General features: G+C 44.6%; 1 protein-coding gene and 1 long non-coding RNA gene across 2 annotated transcripts in view; one reads left to right on the forward strand and one right to left on the reverse strand.

Annotated features, from left to right (window-relative positions):
• The window catches only part of CLTRN (collectrin, amino acid transport regulator), a 141764-nt gene that overhangs the window by 107873 nt on the left and 21137 nt on the right, over positions 1–12754 (forward strand). The window contains exons 3-4 of the mRNA XM_073670796.1: positions 4593–4675; positions 7701–7817. Of these exons, the coding sequence (XP_073526897.1) occupies positions 4593–4675; positions 7701–7817 (200 nt within the window). The remainder of the gene's footprint in view (positions 1–4592; positions 4676–7700; positions 7818–12754) is intronic.
• The window catches only part of LOC141253035 (uncharacterized), a 69114-nt gene that overhangs the window by 49723 nt on the left and 6637 nt on the right, over positions 1–12754 (reverse strand). The gene's annotated exons all lie outside the window — the stretch shown is intronic.

The raw sequence follows: 12754 nt of genomic DNA on the forward strand, positions 1-12754 counted from the left end.
TCCTCACGTCCTCTCCCTGCAGAAACTCCACGCCCACGCCCACGCCCACGACCACATGCCTTACTCCCTGCCTTCTTCATCTTGGTAGACTGATAAAGATAGGCAGAAAAGTACTAAGGGCTTAGTGTGCTTATTCCTGAACAGCTGCTAACAGGTATAAGAAACACTAATTTTATAAAGTGTGGACTAGACTTTAATATGAGCTAATGTGGCCTACACAACTGTAAAGTGGAGTGTTTGGTGAACTTTATTTAGGTTTTTTTTTGTCACAAAAAGACACTGGATGTGCCTAAAGATGTAATAACGATAGTATCACAAACTTTTTGTAGCTATTACAATGTAGGAAGGTAACCTACAATGCAATAGATGAGGCTGCAAGAAATAGGCTAATACTAATCTGGCTGGGGCTGCAGGGCCCAAGGCTGCAGAAAGGCTCCTCTATCTACTCCTATATAGTGTGTTTGGAATCAATTTAGCTGAATACGGATGGAACCACCACACTAATAGGAGATATCAGGAAAAATTATGAATTGGCAATAAAGGACAATGTATGAGGCAGTGACACACACTGAGTGCACTACAACCAGACGGGGTTGAAGCACACACTACAGGGTGAGCTGCACTCACACACCAGACCTTGCAGACAGCGGTGAACAGTACAGATGCAGAGCACTGTGCACTAGCGCTGCAAGACCAAAAAAATTTCTCTATCTACTCCTATATAGTGTGTTTGGAACCAATTTAGCTGAATACGGATGGAACCACCACACTAATAGGAGATATCAGGAAAAATTATGAATTGGCAAAAAAGGACAATGTATGAGGCAGTGACACACACTGAGTGCACTACAACCAGACGTGGTTGAAGCACACACTACAGGGTGAGCTGCATTCACACACCAGACCTTGCAGACAGCGGTGAACAGTACAGATGCAGAGCACTGTGCACTAGTGCTGCAAGACGGAAAAAAATGTCTCTATCTACTCCTATATAGTGTGTTTGGAACCAATTTAGCTGAATACGGATGGAACCACCACACTAATAGGAGATATCAGGAAAAATTATGAATTGGCAAAAAAGGACAATGTATGAGGCAGTGACACACACTGAGTGCAGTACAACCAGATGGGGTTGAAGCACACACTACAGGGTGAGCTGCACTCACACACCAGACCTTGCAGACAGCGGTGAACAGTACAGATGCAGAGCACTGTGCACTAGTGCTGCAAGACGGAAAAAAATGTCTCTATCTACTCCTATATAGTGTGTTTGGAACCAATTTAGCTGAATACAGATGGAACCACCACACTAATAGGAGATATCAGGAAAAATTATGAATTGGCAAAAAAGGACAATGTATGAGGCAGTGACACACACTGAGTGCACTACAACCAGACTTGGCTGAAGCACACACTACAGGGTGAGCTGCACTCACACACACAGACCTTGCAGACAGCGGTGAACAGCACAGGGAACTGTGCACTAGCACTGCAAGGCACAGTGATTTAGAAAGTAGCTTGGGTAAAGCAGTATAGAGCAAATAGGTAGCTAAAACTGTCCCTCAGAACAACAGCGTCCTATCCCTAACTGAATTCACAGCAGAGTGAGCTCAAAATGGCGGCGGTGGCTTTTATAGTGCATCATGACATCATTTCAGCAGCCAATCACAGCCATGCCATTAGTTAAGATGCCTACATGCCTAACAGGATGTGCCCACACTTCTTAGGATCCTCATTGGCTGAATAAAATGAAAATGTCTCATTGCATTATGGGAACTTCCGATTCCGGTATACGATATTGCAAAAGTATCGGAATTAAGTATCGGAATTCCGATACCGCGAATATCGGCCGATACCCGATATTTCAGTATCGGAATGCTCAACACTAGTGAAGAGCATGGAAGTAGTGAAACCATAAATATCTGACAAAATATAAAAATACTTAACATAGTTAATATTTCCGTAACTCAGAACATAATAAAAAAATAGTAATTCCTGCTATTCCATTTGACTGGGCTAAACCTCTATGCCTTTATTGTCTCCCCCACCTCCCCCAATACATTCTACATTATTCTTAGTTGTTTTCCTTCATGTAGAAATAACCTACAAGGAAAGAAAGGGTTTATTTTAATTCCGATATTTATGTCCCATTGACTTGCATTGGTTTCCGGTATCGGAATCGGCGATATCCGATACTTTTTCGGTATCGGTCCGATCCAATCCGATCCGATATTTCCCGATATCGGAAGGTATCGCTCAACACTAGTTGTCACACTTTATAATGGCCCCCACAGTAGACCTCAAACTGTATAATGACCTCTAAGTAGCCCTCACACTGTATCATGACCCTTACAGTAGAACTAACACTGTATATTGGCTCCCACATAGTATAATGGACTCTACAGTAGTCATCATACTTTATGATGGCCTCCACGGTAGGCCCCAAACTGTATAATGACCTCCACAGTTTATGAGGACCCCCCACAAATATCCCTACAATGTATCAGGGGCCCACCCACGGTATAAGAGTACTCCACACTGTATGAGGGCTCCCAAAGTAGTCTCCACACTGTATGATTGCCCCCACGGTAGGCCCCAAACTGTACACTGGCCCCCATATTAACTCCCACACTGTATAATGGCTCCCACATTAGCCCCTAAATTGTATAATGGCTCCCACATCAGCCCCCAAACTGTATAATGCCCCCCCATTAGCTCTCAAATTGTATAACGGCCCCCACATTAGACCCCAAACTGTATAATGGCCCCTACATTTTATGAGCACTCATCACAGTAGTCCCTACAGCATATGAGGTCCCCCACACTGTTTCAGGGTCGCCCACAGTAATCCTCACACTGTATGAGGGGCTCCCCATTGTTTATCATGCCCCCACAGTCACACCACTAGTTTTAATCAAAATAAAAAAATCATACACCTAATCCAGGATCCTAACGAGTCCACAGGCTAGGTCGGGGCAGACTAATGCGCTGATGTTATAGCGCCGTCTCACGTACAGGACGTCAGAGTCCCGGTGCAGCGTGATGATGTCACCACTATGGGACTCTGACATATGTGTCAGTGCATCACTCTGCTGTTTTGTAGACTTCAGGTTTAAAGCGACCTGTGCTCTACAGAACAGTAGTACAGGTAGATCATATCTCCCTGTTCTACCACAAAACTTAACTATAGTTAAGAGTGGCCAAAGCTCCGGGTGTACCTGTGGCACCCCAGGGGTCTGGTCTCCACAGTAATAGCAATGTTATGTCTGAGAGCAGGTGGGAGGTCTCTTGGTCAGGAATCCTATGCATGCCACACCTCCTGCCCAGTCCTGGGAGGGGAAGAACTTCCCCTATATAAACCTGGGGCTGAGGCAGGGTCGAGAGAGAGAGAGAGAGAACAAGAGTAGAGAAGAGAAGCAGCATAGGAAGAAACAACAGGAGCTCTGTGGGAGCAGTGCTACAAGGAGTCAGGGGCTGGCAGCTGCAGAGCTCGCCCTGACTGAGAAGTTATCACCGGACCCGGAGTCCGAGGCTGTGGGGACTAATCCTTACCCAGCAGCAGAAACCGACCGGCAGGGGATTGCAGGTCCTCTGGCCCAGAAACCCGAAGGCACGGTCACACGCGTGGGACCAGCACCGCCATCGTGGAGCGGAAGCCATTAGAAGGCCCCGAGTCACCGGCCATACGGGTGAGCACCACACGGTACACTCAGGGACGTGGGCTACTTTTACCCGCCTCTAGCAAGGTAGCCAGAAGAGTACAGTTAGCTGGGAAGGCCTACAACTCCGCCTGGCCAGGGGAGATCCCATCTGCTCAAGGACTGACCAGGCCCCGATCGCTAGCAAGTACTCCGGGAGGGTCTATCTTTGTCACCAGTAAAGACCCTGAACTACACGCATCGTCTCTGAGTGGTTCCTGCTACCCCCATCATCCACGTCGGCTGCCCTGAGGCCATACCCCTCCCGTTGGGGGTTATACCATCCCCGCTGCACCATCCTTCCACCGGCCTCAGCGGTCTGCCCTGCAGCGGCAGCTCCAAAGCTGCATTCAACGGGTGGCGTAGTCATCCAACATCTACTGCTAATAGACTCGCCACTTAGTTTGACTCCCTGGGCACGGACCGGGTCACCGCCACGAGACTACTACCCCCATCTGATCCGGCTCCGGGTAAGCCCCCGTGCACGCGATGCCGCACGACACAGAAGGCCCAGGGGCGCGTCATACCACTCTGGGCCAGGGGCCTGGGGCGACTTCACCCTCTGACCCTTGGTAGCTACACTACTGAAGTGCATACAAGGAATACCCCAAAATATGCACCAATTTAGAGTCGTTTAACCATCATAGCTTGTCTATTGTCACTCAGACCGTTACACTTATTTTTGACCTGCTTCTAACATATCAACTTCAAGAACTGAATGTGGTTTTAATTTTATTGCTGATCAGTATACAGAAAATGATGTATTTATTATGTACTACCATATATGCCAAGTAGTTATACTGTAGATTCATGTGCAGAGATGAACCAGATATGGTTGATCATGTATTACCGTCTATACAATCTGTGACACCATTGTCTCTTCCTCTTTTACAGTATGCATGGAACACTGATGAAGAATTTCTCTTTAAAGCTATGATGGTATTTGCCATGCGAACTCATGTGGACAATGCAATTCAGTAAGTTCCATGAATAGTTAATACAATAATGACTGTAACCTTTAAGACCCCAATATACATTAGATAAAAGTTGGCCGAAGCCTACTGATAGTTTTATGTGTATAGGGGTCTCCCGACTGTCCCCCCGACACATGATGTTGGGGGAGAGAATAATCCAGCCTGTTGAATTTCAACAACTGATCCTTTTGTTCTCTCTGTAGATAAGCCGCTGCAAGAAGAGCCTGGCTGTGCCTCTCTCATAGAGAACATAAGTGCTTGGTTGAGCTGAGCTTTCTTGTATATGGGGGAGTCAGGGGAGATTGTTCCACAGCTATCTATGGAGGCCATTATAATGTAACTTATAGAGTAGGTAAAATAATGAGATATTGATAAATAGAATGTCTTCTTAAAGGAGGTTTCCCACAAAGTTCATTTTAATTAATAGATCTTGGAATAAAAATAAGGTCCACAATTGGATGTGTTTAAAAAAAAAATGTTCCTGTGCTGAGATAATCTGAAATAAAATGTGCCCCTGCTGTGTACTGTGCAATTGCTGTGACTGACTGTGCAGTAATGTGATCTGAATGTACTACAACTCCTGGACAGGGGAGGAAGCAAAAGAGTATACAGATATTACAGCACAGGATCGAAAATTAGTCTTTTTGTGAGGCTAAACATTTCACTGCCTGTTTTTAAGCAATGTTTTACCTGAAAGAAAGAATCATTGTTATGGGTCCGGGTGGTGGAACCTCTGTGCTTCGGTGCAAGGAGGGACCAGAGGGGCGTAACTAAGTGCCTACTCAGACCGACCCAGGTCACACGGTGGCTCAGTCGACTCCGTAAACCAGGGAGGGACCGGGCAGGTGGACCAGGTGCCACTCTGGGACCGACCTTGTGTGAGAGCAGGTGACTCCCACGGGTCAGATGACAGGAGCTGACCGGTACAGTGGATGAGCACGGCAGGAAGGCGGGTGGTCCGGGTAGATAAGCAGGCTGGTACGGCAGATAGCCAGACGGGATCTCCAGGTAGGCAAGCTGGCGGGCACAACAGGTAACTGACAGGTGCTCCGGGTAGGCAGGCTGCCGAGCACGACAGGTAACAGGCAGGTGCTCCAGGTAGGCAGACTGGCAGGCACGGCAGGTTACAGGCAGGTGCTCCAGGTAGGCTGACTGGCTGGCACGACAGGTAACTGGCAGGTGCTCCAGGTAAGCAGGCTGGTGGGTACGACTGTAGACAGACTGGCGGGAAGAACTGTTAGGCAGGCTGGTGGGCTGGACTGACAGAGTGACTGGCAGCGGGACCTGAGGGCTGAAGCAAGTGTTAGCACACGGAACAACAACCTTGCACAGGCACCTCCATTTTGGAGGAGGTGCTTTAAATAGGAGAAGTCCTCCGGCATTGGCCGGGAACTTTTCAGGACGGCACGTGCGTCCCCTTTAAGAGGGAGGGAGAGCGCGCGCGCCCTAAGCACAGTGCCCGGGAAGCTGCGCGCGGTGCGCGCCACAGCAGCAAGGGAGCAGGAAGACGCCGGACCAGGACCGCGGCGGTGAGGGGAACGGCGTCTCTGCCCAGCAGGAGGCAGAGACGCTGATGCTACAATCATTTGTGACCCCCTGCTGTAATATCTGTTTACTTTGTTTTGTTTCCTCCCCTGGCTAGGAGATATGGTATGATCAGATCATGTTCCGGCACATACAGCATATAAGATTATCTCCGCACAGGAACATTTTTTTAAACACATACAGTTGTGGAACTTATTATTATTCCAAGATCTATTGATTAAAATGTTGATTAAAATTAACTTTCTTTTTAGGAAAACCCCTAAGTACAAAACTATTTCAGAGAATCTGGTTTTCTATAGATCATGACTGCCATACTAATATCATACATACCAGCTTTGGAGAACTACATTTGGCCCATTTCCACTCTTGCCCTTTTGGTCAGCAGATATATCTTCCAATCCCTCTATTTACATTTACACTCTGTTCTGCCAAACGTGCATATGTTCTGTATAGGAAGGATGGATTAAGCCAAAGCAAGATCCCTCGTCTTCAAAGTGGATAGACAGATAGGACATTATAATGTAACATGCCCAACTTTTGTCTCCCTCTCTGTCTTATTGGAAAGCTTGGATGAAGCAAAGTGGGCATGATGTCAATGGTCTTGTATTTACTTTACAAAGGCACCATGTTAGTGAGCTAATGAAAATCAGCAGTGACAACCTTAGCACCCATAGGAGAAGCTAGAGTAACTCTGTAGTGTTAGTACACAGCCGCAAGGTTCTTCCACAACTTCATCAACCCTTTGGCCGGGGTCACAGGATCGTATAACTTCTCTCTGCGAGAGAACTGGATCAATTATGTTACTGATACTCTGCTCAAACTTGGAGCAGAGTTTGAGAAGAGTGTCAACTTTGTGTGATCCTTTTCTTTTGCATGAGAAAATCAGAGCACAGATGTGGAGAAGATGGAGAACTTCATTTCTCCATCTTCTCTATTGTCTGAGTGTACGAAAATGTCATCTGAGTGCAGTCTGATATTCTACACTCACCCCTAGACTTGTATTGGTGCGTGTCATCCAATTAGATCCACTCGCAGCATGCTGAGATTTTTTTCTCATGCCGAAATGGCATCAGAAAAAAAACACAGGTCTTCAGTGATCCATAGAATAGCATTGGTCCGAGTGCTATCCGATAAAACATCAGATAGCACTCATTCGATGTATATGCTTGTGTGAGCGAGCCCTTAGATGACTTATTGCAAAATGTAAACCCACATACCTAAACTAGATTACCCCACCAAACAGATGCGCTACTAATGTACCATATAGGGAAGATCATCACTCCATATTATCTTTTCTTTTGTAGTTTTGTTTCATCTTTCATTTAAGCCTTTGTATTATTTCCCTCAACATTATTGTACATGCATTCTCTCAGTTTGATCAGAATGAAAATGCGTCAGTAAATAACATGTAAAAGACCTCGATAGAATAATTGAATTTGGGATACTACTCACGGATTTCACTATATTATCTTTTTATACACAGGATTTCAAATGTTTTGATCTGCAATGTAACTTCAAGAGTGTCCTTCTGGTTTGTGGTTACATCTCCATCAAACATCTCAGAACCTGTACAAAGCGCAGAAGTAAAGAATGCTATAAGGTACATGCAGAATACATCACCGGTAAATGCATCTTGTGGCATCATTACCTTTACCTATCACATAAAAAAAAAATGTCCTTCATTTGTTCTTCTGTAATGTACAGTTTATCAAAAGACATGAAAATTGCAATTTTGGGCACTAGGGCCCCGATTTATCAAGACCGTCAGTTCTCATAGAATCATAGAATCATAGAATGTTAGAGTTGGAGGGGACCTCCTGGGTCATCTGGTCCAACCCCCTGCTCAATGTAGGATTCACTAAATCATCTCAGACAGATATCTGTCCAGCCTCTGTTTGAAGACGTCCATTGAAGGGGAACTCACCACCTCTCGTGGCAGCCTGTTCCACTCATTAATCACCCTAACTGTCAAAAAGTTTTTTCTAATATCTAATCTGTGTCTCCTCCCATTCAGTTTCATCCCATTGCTTCTAGTCTTTCCTTGTGCAAATGAGAATAAAGATGATCCTTCTACAATGTGACAGCCCTTGAGATATTTGTAGACAGCTATTAAGTCTCCTCTCAGTCTTCTTTTTTGCAAGCTAAACATTCCCAAATCCTGTAACCGTTCCTCATAGGACATGGTTTGCAGAATGGTCACCATTCTGGTCGCTCTTCTCTGAACCTGCTCCAGTTTGTCGATGTCTTTTTTAAAATGTGGTGCCCAAAACTGGACGCAGTATTCCAGATGAGGTCTGACCAAAGAGGAGTAAAGTCCGATAATGACTTCACGTGATCTAGACTGTATGCTTCTGTTAATACATCCCAGAATTGTATTTGCCTTTTTTGCTGCTGCATCACACTGTTGACTCATGTTCAGTCTATGATCTATTAGTATACCTAAGTCTTTTTCACATGTACTGTTGCTTAGCTCTATTCCTCCCATTTTGTATATGCTTTTTTCATTTTTATTGCCCAGATGTAATACTTTGCATTTTTCCCTGTTAAAAAAACATTCTGTTAGTTACTGCTCACTGCTCCAGTTTATTTAGGTCTTTTTGAATCCTCTCTCTCTCTTCTCTAGTATCAGCTATCCCTCCTAGCTTTGTGTCATCGGCAAATTTAATCAGTATACCCTCAATTCCTTCATCTAAATCATTGATAAACATGTTGAACAATACAGGTCCCAGGACAGAGCCCTGTGGTACCCCACTTGAGACATTCATCCAACTGGATGTGAAGCCATTTACGACCACTCTGTGAGTCCGATCACTAAGCCAGTTATGAATCCACCTAACAGTTGCCTTGTCCATTCCATACTTGGTAATTTTTTCAATAAGGATGGTGTGAGATACTTTGTCAAATGCTTTGCTGAAGTCAAGATATACTATATCTACAGCATTTCCCTGATCCACCCAGTCAGTGATTCTGTCATAGAAGGAAATTAAGTTAGTCTGACATGACTTGTTAGTTACAAACCCATGCTGACTCTGGTTAATCACTTCATTCTTATCCAGGTACTTACATGTTGTTTAATAATTTGTTCAAAGATCTTTCCTGGTATAGAAGTCAGACTCACCGGCCTATAGTTCCCTGGGTCCACCTTCTTCCCTTTTTTGAAGATAGGAACAACATTTGCTCTTCTCCTGTCTTCTGGGACTTCTCCTGTTCTCCAAGAATTTTCAAAGATTATGGAGAGTGGTTCTAAGATTTCTTCTACGATCTCCTTCAGTACTCTGGGGTGTAATTCATCTGGACCTGGAGACTTGAACTCATTTATGTTAGCTAAATATTCCCTCACAATCTCTCTGTTTACAGATAACTTGGATTCTTCTATTCCTTTAACCCCTTAACAACATCTGACGTACTAATACACGTCTGTGCCCTGGGACTTAAGAGCCAGACCCGTATTAGTACGTCATCGCGATCGCGCGCGCACACAGGCTGTGCGGGCGCGATCGCCGCCGGGTGTCAGCTGATTGTCACAGCTGACACCCGGTACTATGTGCAGGGAGCGGTCCTGCACCGCTCCCAGCACATTAACCCCTGCGATGCTGCGATCGAAGTCGATCGCAGCCGATCGCAGCATTGCGGGGGCAAGGGGAGGTGATCGCAGATACTCACCTCCTCTTCCGGCTTCCAGCGCTGTCTGCAAAGGCTTCCCGGGTGTTGCCATGACGACCCAATGTCGTCATGACAACATCCGGGTCACCAGAGAGCAGGAAGATTGTTTGGACATGCGCAGTGCATCGCCAAACAATCTTCTCACTTTGCAGCGCTGATAGCCTGTATGACACAGGGATGGTGCTGCATTCCTGTGCCGTGCAGGCGATCAGAGAAAAAAAAGTGAAAGTCCCAGAGTGTGACAAAGTAATAAAGTATAAAAACTGTCAGTAAGTGAAAAAAAAAAAAAAAAAAAAAATTGCAAAAATATAAAAAAAAATAAAATAAAATAATCCACCAAAAATAAAAATATAATGTACCCATCAATAAATATTATTATAAAAAAAAAAAAAAAAAACAATAAAAGTACACATATTTGGTATCGCCGCGTCCGGAACAACCTGACCTATAAAACTGTCCCACTAGTTAACCCCTTCAGTGAACACGGTAAAAAAAAAAAAAAAACGAAACAAAAAACAATGCTTTATCACCATACCGCCAAATAAAAAATGGAATAACACGCGATCAAAAAGACGAATATAAATGAAAATGGTACCGCTGAAAACGTCATCTCGTCCCGCAAAAAACAAGCTGACATACAGCTCCATCAGCCAAAAAATAAAAAAGTTATAGCTCTCAGAATAAAGCTATGCTAAAAAATATTTTTTTCTATAAAATTGCTTTTATCATGTAAAAGTGCAAAACATAGAAAAACGATATAAATGTGATACCGCTGTAAGCGTACTGACGCGAAGAATAAAGCTACCTTATCAATTTTACCACACGCGGAACAGAATAAAAAAAAAAAAAAAAAACAATTCCTGAATTGTTGGTTTTTGTTTATTCTGCCTCCCAAAAATCGGAATAGAAAGCGATCAAAAAATGTTACGTGCCTGAAAATGGCACCAATAACAACGTCAACTCATCCCGCAAAAAACGAGCCGTCACATGACTGTCTGCCAAAATCTGGAAAAATTATAGCTCTCAAAATATGGCGATGCAAAAACTAGATTTTACAAAAATGCGTCTTTTTGTGTGTGACAGCTGTCAGTCATAAAAACCCCATATGATTCTGGTATTGCTGTAATCACACCGACCCGAAGAATAAAGTTGTCTAATCACTTATACCGCACAAGGAACGGCGTCAAAAATAAACTCTTGGGTTAGGATTGGGCTAGGGTTAGGGCTGGGTTTGGGGTTAGGGTTGTGCTAGGGTTAGGGTTGTGCTAGGGTCAGGGTTGTGCTACGGTTAGGGTTGTGCTACGGTTAGGGCTGGGGTTGGGGTTAGGGTTGTGATGGGGTTGGGATTTTTTTCAAAAGTAAGAAAAAAGATGACGATATGGCGACTAGTGTTGAGCGCAAGTGCTCGCTACTTGAGTTTGCATCGGGTGCTCTGGTATGCATTGAGTATCGTGGGTATTTGAGTGACATGCTCGAGTCTCTGCCCCATATGCTTCGCGGCCAAAAAAACTTTACGGGGATTGCCTGCCATGCACAAGCGATCCCCGCATGTATTTTTTTGGGTGTCTAATAACCGTGAAACATGCAGAGCAGGGACTCGAGCATGTCACTCGAGCACACGCTGTACATGGTGCATACCTGAGTACCCGATGCAAACTCAAGTAGCGAGCACTTGCGCTCAAGACTAATGACAACTTATTCAATATGATGACCTAATGTTATCAAATTCTGTGTCGTACCTCTGGGTTCAAAATGTTCACTATACACCTTAATAAAATCCTTGAGGGGTATAGTTTCCAAAATGGGGTCACTTGTGGGGGAGCTCCACTGTTTAGGCACATCACGGGCTCTCCAAACGCGACATGGTGTCCGCTAACAAATTGAATGGAAAATCGGCTCAAATTTTTAGCTGACGCCATGTTGCGTTTGGAGAGCTACTGCGTGCACAAACATTGGAGCTCCCCCACAAGTGACCCCATTTTGGAAACTAGACCCCCCAAGGCACCTATCTAGATGCATAGTGAGCACTTGGAACCCCCAGGTGCTTCACAAATTGATTCGTAAAAATGAAAAAGTGAAAAAAAACCACTTTTTCATATTTATGAATCAATTTGTGAAACACCTGGGGGTTCCAAGTGCTCACTATGCATCTATATAGGTGCCTTGGGTTGTCTAGTTTCCAAAATGGGGTCACTTGTGGGGGAGCTCCAAAGTTTGGGCACACAGGGGCTCTCCAAACGCAACTTGGTGTCCGCTAACAATTTGAGCCAATTTTCCATTCAATTTGTTAGCGGATACCATGTTGCATTTGGAGAGTCCCTGTGTGCCCAAACATTGGAGCTCTCCCACAAGTGACCCCATTTTGGAAACTAGACCCCCCAAGGCACCTATCTAGATGCATAGTGAGCACTTGGAACCCCCAGGTGCTTCACAAATTGATTCATAAAAATGAAAAAGTGTTTTTTTTTTCACTTTTTCATTTTTACGAATCAATTTGTGAAGCACCTGGGGGTTCCAAGTGCTTACTATACATCTAGATAGATGCCTTGGGGGGTCTAGTTTCCAAAATGGGGTCACTTGTGGGGGAGCTCCAATGTTTGGGCACACAGGGGCTCTACAAACACAACATGGCGTCCGCTAATTATTCAAGCAAATTTTACAATCAAAAAGTCAAATGGCGCTCCTTCCCTTCCGAGCCCTGCCGTGCGCCCAAACAGTGTTTTTTCCCCACATATTGGGTATCTGCGTGCCCAGGGGAAATTGCACAACAAATTTTGGGGTCCATTTTTTCTTGTTACCTCTGTGAAAATAAAAAAAATTGGGTCTAAAGTAACATTTTTGTGAAAAAAGTTAAATGTTCATTTTTTTCTTCCA

The sequence above is a fragment of the Phyllobates terribilis genome, unplaced genomic scaffold (genome assembly GCF_046119375.1).
Source record: "Phyllobates terribilis strain yellow unplaced genomic scaffold, ASM4611937v1 Scaffold_2__4_contigs__length_985480577, whole genome shotgun sequence".
Lineage (NCBI taxonomy): Eukaryota > Metazoa > Chordata > Amphibia > Anura > Dendrobatidae > Phyllobates > Phyllobates terribilis.